General features: G+C 41.4%; 1 protein-coding gene across 3 annotated transcripts in view; it reads right to left on the reverse strand.

Annotated features, from left to right (window-relative positions):
- The window catches only part of aff3 (AF4/FMR2 family, member 3), a 95,499-nt gene that overhangs the window by 64,201 nt on the left and 9,855 nt on the right, over positions 1–21,443 (reverse strand). For all 3 annotated transcript variants that reach the window (XM_043691690.1, XM_043691689.1, XM_043691692.1), the window contains 2 exons: positions 17,931–17,979; positions 5,602–5,642 (listed from right to left, as the gene is read on the reverse strand). In XM_043691690.1, coding sequence (XP_043547625.1) covers positions 5,602–5,642; positions 17,931–17,979 — 90 coding nt within the window. The remainder of the gene's footprint in view (positions 1–5,601; positions 5,643–17,930; positions 17,980–21,443) is intronic.

A 21,443-nucleotide genomic window follows, 5' to 3' on the forward strand; every position in this document is an offset into this window, starting at 1 on the left:
TAGTCCAGCACATTGGTACACTAAGGGATTTACTCATTACTCCCAGAAATATTGTGAACAATGTGTTATCTGTGCGACTAATAATGTGGAGAGGGGAATACAGATGAGTCAGGCAGCACATCCCCAACCCCAAAGACCCTTTGAACAATTACAAATGGATTTTATTGAACTAACGCCCAGCGAAGGGAAAAGGTATTATCTGGTAATAGTTGATATGTTTTCCAAATGGGTGGAAGCGTTCCCCACATCTAAACAAGATGCCAGTGCAGTAGCCAAGGCTTTGCTAACTGAAATAATTCCGAGATGGGGCATCCCTGAAAGGCTTAGTGGTGACAATGGGACACCATTTATTAATAATGCCTTACAGCAGATCAGTGATTATTTGGGAATAAACATGAGACAACACTGTGCCTACCACCCAGCGAGCGGTGGGGCAGTGGAGAGAGAAAATGCTCTGCTAAAAAATAAATTGACAAAGTGTTGTGAGGAATTAGGGGTGACATGGACAAAGGCACTTGCGATTGTGCTAATGTATATGAGATCTTGGAGGAGAGGAAGAAGTAATCTTAGCCCATTTGAAATTTTGTTCGGTAAGTCGCCCAACACAGGAATTAGACCAAGACCTAAGGTAAGACAGATAAGAGGCCATTGTGAGCATGAAATGTTGTGTTACTGTATAAAACTCTCTACACTTTTATCTCAAATACAGAATCAAGTGAAAGCAGCACTACCCCAACCAGCCGAAGGGAAGCTGCACGATCTAGAACCTAGAGACTGGATGGTGGTGAAAAACTTCAGGAGGAAAAACTGGAAGGCGAAGAGGTGGCTGGGACCATTTCAAGTGCTCCTTACAACACAGACAGCTGTTAAGATCTCTGAAAGAGCCACATGGATACACGTCAGTCATTGCAAACGTGTATCTGGGCCTAAGGAGACATCAGACAACACTGGAACCAATTAAGTGCAAGTAGTTGTTAGAAGCCACATACAAATATGGGGCTGCCCCAGCCCACACTGATAGCAAGCACCCTGGTAGGACTATTCATAAGGGCAGGGGCGTCTGGGATACAGCCCCAGACGGTAATCTTAACAGTGGGTGCTAAGGGGACCATCACATGCAACCCATGGCTGTTTAGAAACCAGGATGACTATAAATGGGATAATAAATATTCATGCAGGGATCCTTGCAGTGCCGGTGACTGGCACTTAGTAGTAGCCACCACTGCTAAAGGGACACCTGACACGGGAAATAGATATTCTATGATCAAGGTAGGAGGTACAAGGGCATGGGTGATAATATCCAAGACTTAGAAGAGCGATGAGGGAGTCTGGTGGTGTGGAATAGATAGACCCTTCTCCGACATCTATAGGCAGGTGAATATAGTAGTACAGTCGCCCCCCCCCCCGCCCACCCCCCCCCCACCCCCCACCCCGAGATGCAGTGCAGAACGTCTTACAGAAGATAGTAGCACCGGGGACTGGCAACCAACCAAACCAGATCATGGACCTAACCCCAAGCAGAGCAGAGGGCATTAATGTCACGCCCGAACCCAAAGGAAGTCAGCCGGGGCTAGACAGTGAGTCTAACTCGGTAGTGGAATTGGCCACTATCGGGAGATAAATGGCGTAAATGCGATTCCTGTAGGTTGGGAGGTGCGAAGGGCCATTGCTAGATGTGAAGGGAACAGAGCATGTGCTTTGGCCCTAATACAACACCGGAGATTAGACGTTGGTTACCCTTTGCACACAGCCCAACAGTGGACTACCGAACCAATTAGAGAGAGCCTGGCGAGAAATGCTAGCTTTTGGATTAGTGGTGCTGGAAGAGCGCAGCAGTTCAGGCAGCATCCGAGGAGCAGCAAAATCGACGTTTCGGGCAAAAGCCCTTCATCAGGAATGCTAGCTGCTTGCTTCCGCGGGTGGCGACTACCCTGACCCTGATAGGGGGAGCAATTAGGGCAAATCTCGCGCCACCACCCGAACTCAAGGATAACTGCAGTCCCAAGGCTGACACGCTCCCGACCACAGCCTTCCACATAATGGAAGGCAGGGTAGAACCGTGTATTTGTAACAATTGGGAAAACTCCATTTGGGGATCTCCCAGTGTACTACGACGCTGTACTTGAACAATGACTCTTGCTCAGCAATCTATGCAAATGGTACGATCATAAACATTGCTTGTTCCTTTATCAATAATCAGACCATGATGGCGGGTATAATATGGGCCTGTGGAGAGAAAGGGTACCACCACCTTCCCCTGGGATGGAAGGGGTGCTGTTACCCCGCGATACTGTCCACTGGCACAACAGTGTTTGTCCCAAGGGCCGATAACAGACACACCCGAAGGGACATCTCACGGCACTGGAATGGGTACACACTCGCAGTCCCCTAGACTACACCAGGAGTGAACATTGGGTGGTCTATTCTCTTGGGAGCAGGGACAACAGTAGCAATAAACAAGATTAATGGCCTCACATACAGTGTATTACTGTTAGCAAATGAGACGGAGGAAGGCCTAGCATTCATTAACACTGAGTTAACGGTGGTAAGGGAAGCAGTGATACAAAATCGATTAGTACTTGACGTACGGACGGTTGAAAGAGGGGGTGTCTGCAAAATGTTAGGTACCTCATGCTGTTTTAATATTCCTGATGAGTCCCAAAATATCACTAGTGTAATAAATCATATGAAGGCAGCGATACGATCGCTTCCCCCAGCAGATGACTCCTGGTTCCAATGGCTCACCTCCCTTTGGGGAGAATGGGGGTATTGGATCCTACATGTTCTACTAGTTGTAGGACTGCTCTTACTCATAGTGCTTTGTATAGGACCCTGCTTGTGTACCTGCGTATGCCGCTTCCGTATGAGTGCAGTAGGATACCAAATGGTAAAACTATTAGTGGCCCCACGGCAGGAAGATCTGATTGCATGGACCCCATCCTACCATGACATTGACGAGTGAGACGTGTGAACATGGGATGTGTACACGGCATACCAGAGCAAGTGACGATACCACCACAAAGCTGTGTCACAGGTAGGTGATGTCTGAGGAAAGGCCTGGTGTTCCCTAAGCATTTTTGATATATAGCTTTTCTGGCTCTGCATATTTTTTGGTTGTTGTCTTTGCAGTCATAAAATGACAAAAAGGGGAGAAATGTAATGGAAAATTAACAGAATTAACATTTACTGTGAAATCTGAAAGAGAATGCTTTGCTAAATCTAATACTTTTCTGAACTTTGTAAACACTTTGCTGAATTCTGCAGTCAAGGAGACAGATTGTCTTTGCTGAACTTTGTAAACGTTCAACCTGGCCTTGTGAGCAGTCAAATTCAGCAAAGAAGCTAAGGAAAACATAAAGACAGTTATGTCCACGACAAGGGGATAAGAAAATAAGAACTCTGTTTTTCAGCCCTTGTCCTTGAGAGTGTGATAAGAATGGTATAAAGGAATATGTGAATTTTGTTCATCATCCTTACATGAGGCATTTTTGCCAAGTGTACTGGTCCTGCGTGCAGAGGGTTAAAAATAAAGCTTTTACTTTGCTCTTGCTAGCAGTTGAGTCGAGTCAATTTAATTTCCATGACACTGTTGTGAGACCTAACTTGCTTACTTGAGGGGTTTTATTTGGTTGCTCCATGCAATAATGTTTAAATCATTGTTTCAGTACTTGATTGTCTATGAGATTTCTTAATGTAGTAAAGTCAATCATAGAATCCCTGCAACGTGGAAACAGGCCATTTGGCCCGACAAGTCCACACTGACCCTCCGAGGAGTAACCCACCCAGACCCATTCCCCTATTACTCTACATTTACCCCTGACTAATGCACCTAACCTACACATCCCTACACATTTAACATGGCCAATTCACCTAGCCTGCACATCTTCGGATTGTGGGAGGAAACTGAAGCTGTCGGAGGAAACCCACGCAGACACAGGAAAAATGTGTAAACTCCACGTAGACAGTCATCCGAGGCTGGAATCGAACCCAGGTCCCTGGTGCTGTGAGGCAGCAGTGCTAATCACTGAGTCACTGTGCTACCCCAAAGATGACGTGTGCTGATTTACTACCTACGAGCAAAAAAGAAGCATGTTATCTAAATGGCGAGAGACTGCAGAGCTCGGAGTTGCAGATAGCTAAGTGCTCCCCCGCCCCAACCTTCTACCTTAAGTTTCCCCACTTCCCAATTTTCGTCCCCTCTGCTGCATGCTGCCTTCAATTCCCAGAATTGTGTTACCCAAATTTCCGATCAGTACTGTCACCCATGAAAACCCCACTTAACTTTTATTGATCTGGCCACTGGAACTGTCTGTCGCCTATCATACTGACCATTTAGACTGAGAGCTATGATTGATGTGTGACTGGACCCGTCACTGATCTGTTTCCAGATCCCAAATTGACTTAGCTAAAACTGCTCAGACTGATTGCAGAACCTACCATGGCCCACTCCTCAGACTATAGAGATACAGACTCCTGACCCTCCCTGTCCCAAGTGGCCAACTAACATCATAAGATGTAAGAGCAGGCGTAAGCCATTCAGCCCGTTGAGTCTGCTCCACCATTCAATGAGATCATGACTGATCTGATAATCTTCAACTCCATTTTCACGCATTTTTCCCCTTTAACTCTTTGATTCCCTTACTGATTAAAAATTTATGTTAATATACTTTCTCATCTAGCCACATCAGCTTTTTGGTATTCCTGAAGAAGGGCTCATGCCCGAAACGTTGATTCTCCTGCTCCTTGGATGCTGCCTGACCTGCTGCGCTTTTCCAGCAACACATTTTCAGCTCTGATCTCCAGCATCTGCAGTCCTCGCTTTCTCCTCTATGATTGAATATTGTCCACTTAGCTGCATGGGTTCAGCTGTAATAACACTCATGGAGCTTGACACCATCCAGGACAATGCAGCTTACCTCATTCCAAACCTACTTTTCATCTTAACCATTTACTCCCTTCATCACTGGTGAAAGTGGAAACTAGTGTGTACCAGAAACAAGATACCCTACAGCCAATGAGTCCTTCAATTGTCAAACATGTGGCCTCTATCAAATAAAAGGACTAGGGCAACACCATCAGCTGGAACTTTCCCTCCCAGCCACACACTTCCCTGAGTTAGAACTTTATCACCAATTCTTCACAATCACTGGGTTTTTCTTCCAAGCAGCACAACAGGTGAACCTACACAAAATGGAATGTGGTGGTTCAAAAAGGCATCTCACTGTCACCTTTCCAAGGACATTTAGGTATGAGCAATAAGTTCTGACCTCGCTAATAATGCTCACAACCATGAAAGAATTCTTAGCCCCTTGTCTCTGATGTTTCTATTTCATTACTTTTGTGCCGATCCATGTGACTTTGTAGAGATCAGGAAGTATAACTGTTATAACATATCTTCTTCTGTTCTATGTTGTAGTGGTTGTGCACCACGAGAGCCAACTTATACATTTAATGAGTCAAACATCTCAGGCACCTGTATTCTCTAACTAAAAAAAATTATCAACTCTTTTTCCCTTGTGGATTAATAGATTTGCTAACTTTAGGCTACACTTGGTTAGCATATTAGTACTATTAGGAGGTGAAGAAATCCAAACAAAATACCTCTTGGAATTAGTCCTAGGAACAAACTTCTGTGGTACCTGCTGGAAGAGAAAGAGATGATCTTTATTGCAGCACTACATTGCATAACATATAATGACAGTAATCTGAATTTAATAAGTGTATTTGATTAGCTACACATATCAAAAATCATTAACAAGAAGAGATTGATCATAGGATTCCTCCTAACATAACTGTATATGCTCGAGGATAAATGAATCATTTTCTTTCTATTCGTAATCCAGAGACCCAGGTAATTTTCTGAGGACCTGAGTTCAAATCCTATCATGGTAGATGGGGATATTTGAATTCAATAAAAACCTGAAATTAAGTCTAATAATGACCAGAAGACCATGGTTAATTGTTGGGAGAAACTTCATCTGACTTTACTAATGTCCTTTGGGGAAGGAAATGGCCTACATGTGAATCCAGTCCCATAGCAATCTGGTTAATTCCTAACTCTCCTCTGGGCAATAAGTGCTGGCCTAACCAGTGACACCCGCATCCCATGGATGAATTAAAAACACATGCAAATATTAGCTTCAAAATTAACAACATATTAACTTATTTTGAAAATAATTATACTGGCAAATGAAAAGGTAAATTTGCCATGATTTCTGCAATGCAAAATTTGAATCTAGTTGTTAATTGAAAGAAATTTTACCAGATTAAAGTTTTAATTTAAATATTATCTCTATAGATATTGCTTTAAATACAAGTTGAATATGTAGTCATCATATTGGTCCCATAAAAAGCAATCCAGGTATATTAAAATAATAATGAAGCAGTTAAATTAAGATTGGCATCCCAGGATTCACTCTACCTTTTGAGAAATTACAAAGGCATTTCATAGCCTAATACATTAATACCTGAGAGACAACACATTGTAAATCATTTAAATTGTTCAATTTCACGATCTCCAGAGTGATACACAAAAGGCACCCAACTTGTCTCTGCCGAAACGGTTTAAGGATACCTTTACAGCCAAGTTCATTGATCTGCATACAATTCATTTATCATTCATGAACAATTCCAGCTATAGCCCAGTCTATTAGATGAAACAAATTGCATTGCCTGCCAACTGCAATCATTTGTCAACTTCCCACTCCCAGGAGATTACATTTACTATGCTGTCCCTATTTCAGCAAGATTACTTCGCAACACAATCAGCAGGCTTTTCAGGTTTCAAAGTGCTAAATGAATGGTCCAAGTTAGTCTATGCCATATATTTTTCAGTGCTTTAAGACCATGCCATCTGTTTTTGAGGCCAAAAGCAAGAGATAATGGATATTTTATTTAGGAACATAATTTCACAAATACAACTGCACTTGCTCTGTGCCTTTTTCTTCTTTTAGTGGTATCTCAAATGCAAGCTTTTGAGGGTGTGCATGTGTGTGTCTGATTAATTTACGTCATTTCTATTCCACCAGAGAGTTTGAAAATACAACACATACAGTATCAAATGTTGCTTCACAGACAATTTAAAAAAGATCTGAAATGAGCACACTTGACAACTGATGTGGCTCTCTTAAAGAGTGTAGTTTATTTAACCATTGCTTTTTAATTTACTTTCTGTAAATCTAACATGTTCCTACCATGTATTATAACTAGATAATACATGAGACTTGGTTGTAGAGCAAAACATATTTAATGGTATTAAAGGATTTAAATTTTACATTTACCCAGTATGATTCTTGGCAGCAATCCTGAGCCCTGTCAACACAGATGTAAATACTAAGGAAACAGAGTGCAGGTGAAAGGGAGCTTTTGTGAATTCTGCACCTCTTTGATCCACCAGATTGAGCTCCAGAATAACTTGAGACAATAGGTCCACTGTTCAAAATGATTACATTCTGAACCATATGTTTGAGACAAAGGTAATTTGATGTATTTCGTGCCCAGCTGGACCAACGTTCTGAATATGTCGCTTTCAAGGACAGCAACAACAAATAATGATGTTTAGATGTTAGCCACAAATATCTACACTTGAATAAGTTTTGTGCATTATCCCCCCAATTAATGTTCTTAATTGTACATTATGATGCCTTGCATCTTACACAAAACCTATCTTACATGTGCAAGCAACATGTTTCATGATGGTGGAAAAATGGTTGGGGTCAATCAGAGAATCACAGGGGGCTTCCGAACCTCAGGATAAGGGGGTGAGGATAGTTTGTGGCTTTGGTGATGGGGTTTGGTGGTCTGATTGGCAATTAGAGATTGAGACTTCTGAAGGGCAGGTTGGCATTTTGGAATGTAATTTGAGGTCAGGCCTTGAGAGATCAGGAGCTGGGATGTGAGATCCAGGGCCTTGGAGAAGAGTAGACACTGGATACAGGAGTTAATGGACCACTTCATGAGGGAGGTTCAAAAAAGATACACATTTGAGGGGTTGCTTAAGTGCATAAAGGGACCAGATCCACTGAATCCTCACCAGAATATAACTGTCAGGTTTACCACATGTTGACAAATTCATCTCCTTGGAATGGAGTGGTATCTCCCACACATTCCTACCTCATTTAAAGGCAAAGGTGAGTGGGTTGGGGATGGGTTTGGTTTGTGAATTTGATTTTTAAGATTCTCTTCACTCCACTTCTCAACCCCATACATCTGACCCAACCCATCTGTTCTTGTGCTTTGATTAAAACTTGCCAAAAAAGTGCAAAGTGAAATGTTCCAATCAGAAAGACATTCAAGAAGGATAGCAGTAGTCTACTTTATAAATTAATGGCTCTGAAAGTGTTACTGTTGAATTTGCATTAGTTCCATCCAACTTGATAATGTCATACAACCTTTGGGTTTGAGGCACTGAGTTCTACACTAGCTTTCACGGACAGCAAATATGTTCTGTACACCTCCCAATGGTCCTCAGTAATTAAGCCAGATTCATTATTTAAGTTGTAATTATTGAGATTATGCAATAAACCATCTCATTAACAAAGACAAGTGCCTCTTCTTTTTGGACTCACAAGTGTTCTATCCTCTACCATTGACATGTAGACAGATCCTGACACAATATAGACAAAGGAGCAGCACTGTGGTGCAGTTGGACCATAGAATCCCATGGAAACAAGCTATTTGGCCCAGCAAGTCCACACCGACACTCTGAAGAGTATCTCACCCAGACCCATTCCCCTACCCCTATTACTCTACATTTCTCCTGACTAATGCACCTAGCCTACACATCCTTGAACACTATGGCAATTTAGCAAGGCCAATTTACATAACCTGCACATCTTTGGACTGTGGGAGGAAGCAGGAGCACCCAGAGGAAATCCATGCAGACATGGAGAGAATGTGCAAATTCCACACAGTTGCCCGAGGCTGGAATCAAACATGGGTCCCTGGTGCTGTGAGGCAGCAGTGCTAACCACTGGGCCACCGTGCCACCCTACCTGTGAACAAAACAGCCTTGATTCAGGTTTTACTGCTTCAGGGGTATTTAATAGCGTCTTTGTATGGATTGATTAAAAATACCGAGAAAACTGAGGATTCTCTTTATCCTATGCCACGTACTGATACAGGTAGCCAATGTCCGCAGCACTAATCAGGGTAAATACCACAGTAGTTTTGTTAGATTGTTGAGATAGATAGTATTAATTGAATTAAGTAAATGTAATTACAATTATTGCTTTATATGTAAATCTTATTGTGGACTAAGGCGACTTAATGATTTAGAGTCATAGAGTCAGAGATGTACAGTATGGAAACAGACCCTTCGGTCCATGCCGACCAGATGTCCCAATCCAATCTAGTCCCACCTGCCAGCACCCAGTCCATATCCCTCCAAACCCTTCCTATTCATATACCCATCCAAATGCCTCTTAAATGTTGCAATTGTACCAGCCTCCACCACTTCCTCTGGCAGCTCATTCCATACACATACCACCCTTTTGTACTAAGACATTTCTTATCTACTGTCAACCAAGTGAATAATGAAAAGTTACAGCACAGTAAGACATCATTCAACCCAATGTGTCTGTGCCCACTGAAAGCAAAACTAGATGTCCATTTTGATCCCACTTTCTAGCACCTGGTCCATAGCCATGCAGGTTACACAGCTTCAGGTACGGACTCAGATTCCCTTTAAATAAGTTGGGGGTTTTTGTTTCTATCACCAAATTGGGCAGTGAATTCCAGACACCCATCATTCTCTGGGTATAAATGATTTTCCTCATGTTCCCTCTAATCCTTCAACCAATTATCTTAAATCTGTGCAACCTGTTAATTCATTTCTACATTAAGGGAAACAACTCTTTCTTGTCTACACTACCCTCATGGTTTTGTATACTTAATTCACCACCTTCTCTTTCTAAGGAAACACGCTTTGCCTATCTAATCTTTCCTTATGCTACAATTTTCAAATGTTAGCTTTGCATTATCCTTCTCATGTACTTTAGAAACCTCCATGAAAAAACATATTGTTAATTCAAACAGCTTCACTTCTGCAAAATTACAGCATGAATAGCCTTTAAGATGTCATAAATGGAACATTAATTCGGAACTGAGGAAAACTTTGGAAAAATTCCATCTCCTTATTTTTATAACCTATTATCAAAAAATATCCTGCTCACTTATTTTACAAATACTGTTATTAGAATCTCCAACAAAGTACAATAAATGGAAACATAATGAAACTCTGCTTTCTATTATCACAATTAACCCAAAGTATCTGTTCTCTTACTAAACACTTTATAATTAGTTCATGCAAGAATGCTGTGTAAATGTGTCCTTTTCAAACATTACAAACTATTATAGGAATGCAGCCACACATACTAAGAAGCCAACAGTTATAAATCCCAAAGGATGTGGAAGTGCCTTGAGTTGCTAAACTAAAGGAACAAATTACAGATGAACACAATGGATCTATTTAGCCAAGAGTTGGCAGTCTGGATGTAGACTTACTCTGTAGGTAATAAATTTTCACATCCACCAAACATCAACAGCCGAAGGTTCAAGAGTCACAAAAAGAACCTTGTAGTAAAATAGGTTTTTGTTGGACAAATAATTCAAATTTCATTTCATTTGTTACAATAAATTGTTTATTTAGTTATCTTAAATGACACCATTTATACATTAAGTCTGACTGATCAAAACGCGATTTTCTTGTATGAGCACATAATTCATAGAACAGTGAATTTTACTAGTTAAAGATAAGGAGGATCAAATCTCTCCCTTAGATTTTTCTACAACGCTTATTAAGAAAATGTACACAAAGTTGCAGAAATATTAACTTTGAAATCATTTTAGTCCAGAAAGTTTCATCACTTCAGTATCTAATTTCATAGTTCGGTTTTAATATGTCAAAATAAACTTGTTGAACGAAAATCAACCAATACCAAATCATTCAAAACATATTTAGCGTGAATTATATAGTTTTCCTTTCATAAATTATTTTTACATGTAACATTAGTAATATTTTTCATAGTTAAAATAGATGGTAAATGTTGTGCTGACAGTACAGTAGTCACTTATAGGTCTCAGAAGGCACCTATAAGGTTGTTCTGTACAGCTAATGACCTGAATAAGTCAATGGCCTTGTGCTTTCTGGCTGCCCAATATTCTCACACACATTCTCTTTATTTTACTTATGTTATGTCTAATGATAAACTTTCAATATTCACTCATGTTTACATCATCCAGGAATTACACAGTCAAATCTCATTGATGATTTACTTACATAGTTCATGGCTATCAAATATGCCTGATATAACATTTGACATTTCTTAATTTTGAATGATGGTTAGATCATGAACAGTTATTATTTTATTGTGGAGAAAGTGAGGACTGCAGATGCTGGAGATCAGAGCTGAAAATGTGTTGCTGGAAAAGCACAGCGGTCAGGCAGCATCCAAGGAACAGGAGAATCGACGTTTCGGGCATGAGCCCTTCTTCAAAAATGAGGAAAGTGTGTCCAGCAGGCTAAGATAAAAGGTAGGGAGGAGGGACTTGGGGGAGGGGAATTGGAAATGTGATAGGTGGAAGGAGGTTAAGGTGAGGGTGATAGGCTGGAGTGGGGGTGGGCGCGGAGAGGTCAGGTGCATCTGCTGCACCCAACGTGGCCTCCTCTACATTGGGGAGTCAGGCCGCCTACTTGCGGAACGTTTCAGAGAACACCTCTGGGACACCCGGACCAACCAAGCCAACCACCCCATGGCTCAACACTTCAACTCCCCCTCCCACTCCACCAAGGACATGCAGGTCCTTGGACTCCTCCATCGCCAGACCATAGCAACACGACGGCTGGAGGAAGAGCGCCTCATCTTCCGCCTAAACCTCTGCCCTCTAGTCCTGGACTTCCCCACCCCAGGGAAAAGACCTTGTCTATTTACCCTGTCCATGCCCCTCATGATGTTATAGACCTCTATAAGGTCACCCCTCAGCCTCCGACACTCCAGGAAAAACAGCCCCAGCCTATTCAGCCTCTCCCTATAGCTCAAGTCCTCCAACCCTGGCAGCATCTTTGTAAGTCTTTTCTGAACCTTTTCAGGTTTCACAACATCCTTCCGATAAGAAAGGAGACTAGAATTGCACACAATATTTCAAAAGTGGCCTAAACAATGTCCTGTACAGCCGCAACATGAACTCCCAACTCCTATACTCAATGCTTTGACCAATAAAGGAAAACATACCTTCTTCACTATGCCTTGTTCACTATGCTATCTACCTGCGACTCTACTTGCAAGGAGCTATGAACCTATGCTCCAAGGTCTCTTTGTTCAGCAACACTCGCCAGGACCTTACCAGTAAGTGTATAAGTCCTGCTCTGATTTGCCTTTCGAAAATGTAGCACCTCATATTTGCCTAAATTAAACTCCATCTGCCACTCCTCAGCCCATTGGCCCATCTGATCAAGATCCCATTATACACTGTGGTAACTTTTTTCGCTGTCCACTACACCTCCCGTTTTGGTGTCATCTGCAAACTTACTAACTATACCTCCTATGTTCACATCCAAATCATTTATAAAAATACAAAAAGTCGTGGACCCAGCACTGATCCTTGTGGCACACCACTGGTCATAGTCTGAAAGGCAATCTCCACCACCACTCTGTCTTCTAACTTCAAGCCAGTTCTGTATCCAAATAACTAGTTCTCCCTGTACTCCATGAGATCTAACTTTGCTAGCCAGTCTACCATGAGGAACCTTGTCAAACGCCTTACTGAAGTCCACATAGATGACGTCCACCGCTCGCCCTCATCAATCCTCTTCGTTACTTCTTCAAAAGACTCAATCAAGTTTGTGAGACATGATTTACCACACACAAAACTGGCACGATCCTTAATCAGTCCTTGCCTTTCCAAATACATGTAAATCCTGTCTCTTAGGATTCCATCAAACAACTGCCCATTACCGATATGGGAGGAAACCGAAGCACCTGAAAGAAACCCATGCAGACAGGGGTGAGACTTTTGCAGATTTCACACAGGCAGCCACCCGAGGCTGTATGGGTTTAGGAGTCTTTAGCCAGTCATTGAGTACCACCACAGTCATTCAAGAGGCTCAGGTATTGCAGTGGGACCACAATCAGTCAGGTGCTTGTTCTGACCAGAGTCCAGGCATCACCAGACCAGGAATTTATTTATGCTCAGTCCTGCAGATCTAGTGTAACCATTCAAGGGATCAGAAGTACATCAGCCATCTGGGGGCTGGGCATCCTCAGTTGGGGCTGTCTGTCTGCTGTTATGTCTTAGAGCTTTGTGTATTAATGCTCAAGGGCTCATCAATGGGTAGCCTGTGTAGTCCTGGAGAAAGTGGATACACAGGTTTGTGGAGACAAATCAGAGCTGATGATTTGAGTCCAGTGACCCTTCTACAGAAGCTGCCAGACCTGCTGGGTTTCTACAGCAATTTCCATTATTGTTTATTTCAGATCTCCTGCATCTACAATTTTTTGTTTTATTACCCCAGACCTGTGCATCCACTTTCTCCAGGACTACACAGATTACCCATTGATGAGCTGAGTTGCAGCTCCACCCAAGACCAACAATGATTCCCCCAACCCCAACTCTTCCTGTTATCTTTTGTGCTGCTGACCCTGTGTCCCTGATTACTTCTCAGCTTCTCGCTGTTTCCATTCAGCCCTTTTTTATAATGGTTAATGTTTCCAATTTACTCCCTAAAATCATGGCTTTGTGAACTGGCCGTTCACCCTCTTGTATTGAGTCTAGTAAAGCTGCAGTAATTGTATATTGTAAATCACCCACATAATCAGCTCCTAATCAAAATCTCACTCCTCGATCTGGAATTTTCCTCTTTCACCATCATCCTTCTCCCAGTGACCAGTCTATTAAACCCCAACCCCAAACTTGAGGAACTGAATATAGAAATTGCTGGAGAAACTCAGCTGATCTGGCAGGTTCTGTAGAAGGGTCAGTGGATTCAAAACGTCAACTCTAATTTCTCTCCACATTGTTGATCTCAGATGGAGCTGCAATTCAGTCATAAGGACATAAAGTTCAAGCCTAGACACCTTTGCATCAAATACAACTAGTAAACAGATAAAATGGCTGCTACCGTATGCACAGTGATAGGGTAAATTATTAATTTCTCTTCAGGAACCAAATCCAATGATTTGCATCTGAAGCTTGGCTAGCGGCAATTGTACAAATCATGTATCTGTTGATTCTGTAATGCCACCCATCTGCCATCAAACTGGATTCTATTGAAAGGTCATTCTCTTATGAAATTATGGTCTCAAGCAATCATATTTTGCATCGATTGGTCCCTTGTCATGCCAGATATGCAAAGCTAAGTAGATGCAGACTTAAAAATGTTCAGACTTGACAATGGAAAACAACAATTTGGAGCTGCAGCTTTCCACATGATCTGTGGAGACAGAAACAGAGTTAACATTTTGAGGCTGGTATGACTCTTCTTCAGCAAGAGTTCAGGGTGCATTTGACTATTAGGAAGAAGAATCATATTGGACTCAAAATATTAATTCGGTTTCTCTCTCCATAGATGCTGCCAGCGCTGCTGAGATTCTCCAGCATTCTCCGTTTGTTTTGATCCAAAACATGATGTAGTACGAATTCACCTTCTCTGAGCATAACAGGCTATGACACACCATAGACAGTCAGTAGTGTGTTGGATGGGCTGGGCACCTCTGGAGTGACCTGAGAGGTATCTTCTGGAGGTCCTGTATGTGGCTTCTCCTCCTTATGCATCCGTGCTGGCAATACCTGTCTCACTGAGAGGAAGGGTAACCTGGAGTGAGGCTGTGGTTTCTTATCCTCTTTTTGCCTTGCAATGGAGTGCAGGTCAGTGTGCATATTCTCCAAACTCTGAATGTATTAGACGTGGGTCTCTGTGGCAATAGCAATTCTGTGCATGCAGGAGTCAGCACAGAACTGATAACCTCTAACCTTTCTTCTAGTTTACTGCTTGCCTCTGACAAAGCTGTACACTGTTGCTAAGCCACTATGTTCATTTTAAAGTCTCAAATGGCCAACACCATGAGATTGTCAAATAAAAAGTGAAAGAACTGTGGATTCTGTAATGCTCAACCCAAAACATTAACTCTGATTTCTCTCCCTAGATGTTGCCAGAGTTACTGAGCTTTTCCAGCAATTTCTGTTTTTGACCATGGAATTATCTTCTAGTTGGGTCTGAGCAGAACACCTGGTCTACATGGTGCTCTGAGTGTGAGAGACCTGATAAGTTTCTTCCTCGACCTGTTGTGAAGATGTGTCAGTGATGTGCTCACCCAAATTGTGCCCCCATGTCTAATCTGGAAAGAGAACCTATCAATGTGGAAGTTTCTGAGCTACTGGAGGATGTGGATGAAAACCTTGCCTGTGCTTCTTCTGAGGATTGAGTGGCTTCCTCCTCAGAAATGGAGGTGGATCTCAACATGGACAGCATTGGACTCTCTGTTGTTTCAGGCTGTTCAGTCTCATGTGTGATAAGAGGGAAGTAGTTGTGAAAAGAAGGACAAAAACATGTTCAAAATAAGAATGAGTGAGGACTGATGTTACTGAGAGGGGAGTGCATCACAGCATGGCACAATATAATTTGTATGAAAAGGTAATCATTGTTATTTTATTGGGAGGAAGTAATACACTTTTAAGTATTGATCAAGTTTTTATACTGCCCTCTCTGTTGGGAGATAGAAATAAAGTATGCCACATTACAGCCATGAGACTCCGTGGGAGTTATTTCCAGTCTAAAACACCACATAAGGAATTACAGTTAAATAGTTTATTTGTTTTGAATGTATGGCAAATGTATAATTAGTATTATATTTGAGTTTAATGTTTATGTAACTCAGATCTAGAGAGATAAAAATTAAAATGACTAAAAAAAGGTTCCAGATTCAAATCTGCCACACATTAAATAGAATAAGTAATAAAAATAGTAAGTAATAAAACAAAGGAGCTGAACAAAGTGCAGAGTGATATATTAGGAATTAAAACAGTGCAGGTGAGCTTGACTATTAATTTAATGTTACTTAAATAATTCCAATAACATCATACAGAAATGCAAGTTTTGGTGGCGTGCCACAACAGCTGGGCTCATGAGTCTATGGCAAATATATTGTTTTCATTGGATGAGTGTGTCGCTGGTCAGGCCTGCATTTATTGCCCATCCCTATTTGCCCAGAGGGCAGTTAAGAGTCAACCATATTGCTGTTGGTCTGGAGTCACATGTAGACCAGACCAGAGAATGATGGCAGTTTCTGTCTCTAAAGGACATTACATGTGGTTTATGACTATTGATAATGGCTCCATGGTCATCATTAGACTCTTAATTCCAGATTTTTGTTGAATTCAAATTCCACTATCTGCTGTGCTAGAATTTGAGCCTCAGTCCCGAGAACATTACCTGGGTCTCTAGATTAACAGTTTTGTAATAATACTACCAGGTTATTGCCTCTCCAGTTGTGATTTAAAATAATCATATCTGCATTTACTCTCTGTGTTTTAAGGAACTTCAGTTCAGAGTTATTAATTTGGGGCATACGTCTGGGCATCAGGAAAGAGTTGCCCAGATATCTTGTTCCAGGAAGCAGTTGCCCACTTGCACTGAGTAGTGGTGCAGGTCTAGTTCACAGTAAAGGAGAAGGGCAAAATGCAACAGGTACTATGGAACTGAATTTCATGGTGACTGTCTGCTGTTAGTTTAAGGTCACTGGGAACCTGTTTAAATATTTGAGTTAGTACAGAGATGTAAGTATTATTGATCAGAATAGTCAGTCTTAGAACCAAAGGGTCTGCGTTGTGCTGTATTTTCACCATTGCTTGGTTTACGCATGGATCTACATTTTCTCATTAATAGCCATGCTGTGGTTTGGGAAGTGTTGGCACTAGGGAAGGTGAGTAATTTATTATCCTCTTTTACCTGCTATAGCCTGCATTGCACATGAGTTTAATTTGTCCATTTTCCTCATTTATTCAGCAGGCTTGTTGTACAATTTTGGTCAGCTTCTGCCTTTTTTTTGCACTTTGTTACTTCATTGTCATTACACTTTTGGATTGCACCATGTTATTCTTACAATAAGTAAAACATTGATTGCAATTTATATGATTCTGTTTTTTTTAAGAAAAGGCAAAAGTCTGAAGTAAAAAGTTAGAAGAGAGAGTAGATTTTAATACATGTATCTTTTCCACTAAGCCACCCATAAATATTCCCTTGGAGAGCTCCCTAAATCCTAGGGTCAGAATATATACATAATATGGATATGCATCATGTTACTGGATCGTCTACCTCCATGGAATAGGGTGCGAGGATATTTCACTGTAGCATGGGGAGGTATCTCCTTAACTGATACTGACTCCCACTACTAAAGAATGAAGTTCTGGCATGAAAATGAAAGTACTGGAAGTAGAACTGGCAAAATTCTTGATTACTTAGATCATCCCATAAAATGCAACTCTGGTGCTGAAATCCATATAAAGGGGAGCAATGTGGGGACACAAGAAGTGCCTGTTCCCACTTGTAGCGGGATCTTAAAACAGTAAAAATAAGTAACTGAGAGCTGTGGTTACAAAATCCTGCCTCAAATTCCCCATCTGCTAGCCCAGATATTCTATTCCTTTTGCTTTTTGATACTGAGTAGCATAAATACCATTGCAAAGAACTGTTCTTATTTTATGTGATGTTATCTTGTGTCTGAAGTGTTCATACAATATGTTATATTTAAGTTGATTTCTTGCAGCATTAGTCATGGTGAAAAAGTATATATATGGTTTTATAATGACAAGGAAGTTATACCACATAATGTGTACAACTTGTTACTGTACAATTAAGTTTTGTTTTTGTGGCTTGTAACATCAATAGGACTCCCTGAAGGATAAACTGATTTTTATTCTTGGATGGTCAATCTTACCTGTCCACTTTCTTCATTACTATTGATTTTAAGATTGTTTTCTAACATTCTGTGGATAGAGAATAAATAGAAAAATCATAAACTCAAAATACAATTTTATGAGCACAATTTTATTCACTTTCAAGAGACTAAATGACAGCAGAATGTCAAAAATGTTTTAAGAAATGTATAGCATAAAACTTTCTTAATATATTATCCATTGTCAATTTGGAGTATGATAATTGCCAGAACATAATAAAGGAACATTCAGACAAAGAATACACAGTGGAATTCCTTTATAGTGTTGTTCAATATACCACATCATCACTTATAGTGCAAGGTCTCATGATTCCCAAAAGAGTTAAGTCTTCATATAAATCTTCCCTGTGCTAGTTAAAGGTTAAGAGGTTTAGGAGAAAATTAGGAGGTTTCTATTAACAAAGTCCAGCTATAATGTGATTTCACAGTTTCAATTCCAACATCTGCAATTTGATGAATTTTCACTTTAAAAATTCTTTTTATGATGTTTCCCATTATTTGTCATTGCCTCCAGAATTAATGGAATTTTAGACATGAGAATATTACTTTAATATGTGTACTTTTTGCAAGTCTTTCAAGCTTTTTATGAAAAATGGTTAAACATTTGAAGCTGGTACATAAATTTCATGAATACACTCGGCTTAACTGATCTTTTGCATATCTTGATTGTACGTCAACACCTTGCTTATATCATTTACTCTTAAAAGAAACATTAAACACTTTACTAGCCAACATGGCTGTTTGTGTGTTGATTTAAATAATATGATAAAATCATAAGAGAGGAATAAGAGGATGATCAGAGGAGGGTCGCGCTGATCAGGGATAGTGGGGGGAACTTGTGCGTGGAGTCTGAAGAGGTAGGGGAGACCATAAATGAGTGTTTTACTTCAGTATTCACTAATGAGAGGGACCTTGTTGATAGTGAGAACACCGTGGACCAGGTTAATAGGCTTGAACAGATGGATATTAAGGAAGTGGATGTGCTGGAAATTCTGGGAAGCCTCAAGATAGATAAGTCCCCAGGGCTGGATCAGATATATTCAAGGTTACAATGGGAAGAGAGGAATGAGACTGCTGATCCTCTGGCGATGATCTCTGCACCCTCACTCTCCATGGGAGTAGTACCGGATAATTCAAGGGAGGCGAATATTGTTCCTCTGTTCAAGAAAGGTAATAGGGAAATCCCTGGGAATTACAGACCAGCCAGTCTTATGTCTGTGGTAAGCAAGGTACTGGAAAGGATTCTAAAGTGGGATTTATGGCTATTTGGAAAAACATTGTTTGATTAAAGATAGTTAGCATGGCTTTGAAAGGGGCAGGTCATGCCTCACAAGCCTTATAGAGTTCTTTGAGGGTGTGACGAGACAAGTTGACGAAGGCTGAACAGTGGATGTGGTGTATATGGATTTCAGCAAGGCATTTGATAAGGTTCCCCACTGTAGGCTCATTCAGAAAGTTCGGAGGTATGGGATACAGGGAAATTTGGCCGTCTGGATACAGGATTGGTTGGCTGAAAGAAGATAGGACGTTGTAGTGGATGGAAATTATTCTGCCTGGAGGTCGGTGACCAGTGGTGTCCCACAGGGATGTGTTCTTGGGCTTCTAAATGCTGAACTGTATTAGAGTTACATGGTGGCTCAGTGGTTAGCACTGCTGCCTCACAATGCCAGGGATCTGTGTTCGATTCCAGCCTCTGGTGACTGTCTGTGTGGAGTTTGCACATTCTCCTCATGTCAGTGTGGGTTTCCTCCCACAGTCCAAAAGATGTGCAGGTCAGGTGAATTGGCTATGCTAAATTGCCCAGAGTGTTAGGTGCATTAGTCAGAGGTAAATATAGGGTAGGGGAATGGGTCTGGGTCGGTTACTTTTCGGAGGGTTGGTGTGGACTTGTTGAGCTGAAGGGCCTGTTTTCATTACTGTATGTAATTTAATCTAATCTTAATCCTTTGCAATTCCAAATCAATAAAACTGAACTGTTGTGTCTCACTGTCAATGTATTCTAAGAAATATAGGGCTGTATTTTACCAAAAATCAGCAAAGTGCCAACTTCAGAGAGTTTCATGGAGAGTTTCTGCTGAGTGAGTCTTCATGTAGTTCTCCACTGCTCATCTCATTAAGAATGCAGCATGTCTGCATGGCGCTTTTTTTCTCAGTCAGCAATGGCAGGACCTCACAGTGTTCGTGCTATGGGTGCCATATTTAAACCCAGCTGTGTACTATGTCAGTTGCTGGTCTGAAGTATGCTGTCCATGGTCTGGAGAAATGCCATACCACAAGAAGGTTAATGATCTCCTGTACTCTGTCAGGGTAAGAGCCACCATCTCCTCTCTGCTACCTCACATCCACTCTAACTCTGTCACTGCACCCATCCTCCACAAAGGCTCATGGTCTATCACTCTCAATGCTGCATGAAGCATCTTCTCTCAATGGCTCTCACCCAGCCCATTCCCTCAATATACTAAAAGTTACTGCCCTTTGTACTTGCTACTCAGTTGGATCACCACATCATCTTTCCTGACTGAGGAAGGACTAGGAGGCTGACTAACATAGTCCCCTTTGACAGTTCATTGCAGCCAAACGAGACAAGCTACCTGGCTATCTGTCTGCACTAAAAAGCAAGGCAAGCAGAGATACTCTGAGCAACCAAGCAAGCACAGAGTGGATGAATGCTCACACAGCAAGATAAGAGCCCGGAGATATACCCTGTACTGATGCATGAGATGGTTGTGTGACCTTGTATGCAAAGTGGCTTGGCAGGAGCATTGCAAGGTAAGGTGTTAGTGAGCTCCAAAGTGCAGTATTGAAATGCTGAACTGTATTAGTCCCAAATAGGTCATGGTGATATGGTGAGGCTGGTACTTTGCCAATGCCAACCTCCATGCTCACAGTTGAGCATCTCAATGGTGAGCCGAGAGAGGCCTGTTTGCATGCCTTTATGTGCCATTCATGTCCAGTCTCACCTCATTGATATGCATTTCCTATTCTACCATGTGCCAAAGAGAAAACTAAATGGCACAATTCCAAAGTGAAGGTCAAAGCAGGTACCAAGTAACTGCAGCACACCAATTGCTGCTCTGGGCCATATCTTGGACAGCAGGCACCACATTGTAGGGCACACACCATAGGCTACCACGCCCCATGTCAATGGAGATTGGTATCAGAAATGTACCAACTTCACTGAAGCAACGTGGCATATCTCCTATTCCTTTTACAATATAGATCTTCACTTCAATACTGCACTTTGAAGTGTACTGTCACCTTTCACTCTAACATTGCTGCCATTGTGCACAGGGACAGATTCCCAAATCATGCATCAGAATTAAGATCAGTTAGCCATAATTGTAATCCAGCTCAGGAGTCTTTGCCTCTATAATCTATGGAGTGGACCATTGTCAGTCCCGCTCAGGTTTATAAATTCATGAGGGGCATGGATAGGGTAAATAGATAAGGTCTTTTCCCTGAGTTGGGGAAGTCCGGAACTAGAGGGCTTAAGTT

This window comes from Chiloscyllium plagiosum, chromosome 6 (genome assembly GCF_004010195.1).
Source record: "Chiloscyllium plagiosum isolate BGI_BamShark_2017 chromosome 6, ASM401019v2, whole genome shotgun sequence".
NCBI classification, from domain to species: domain Eukaryota; kingdom Metazoa; phylum Chordata; class Chondrichthyes; order Orectolobiformes; family Hemiscylliidae; genus Chiloscyllium; species Chiloscyllium plagiosum.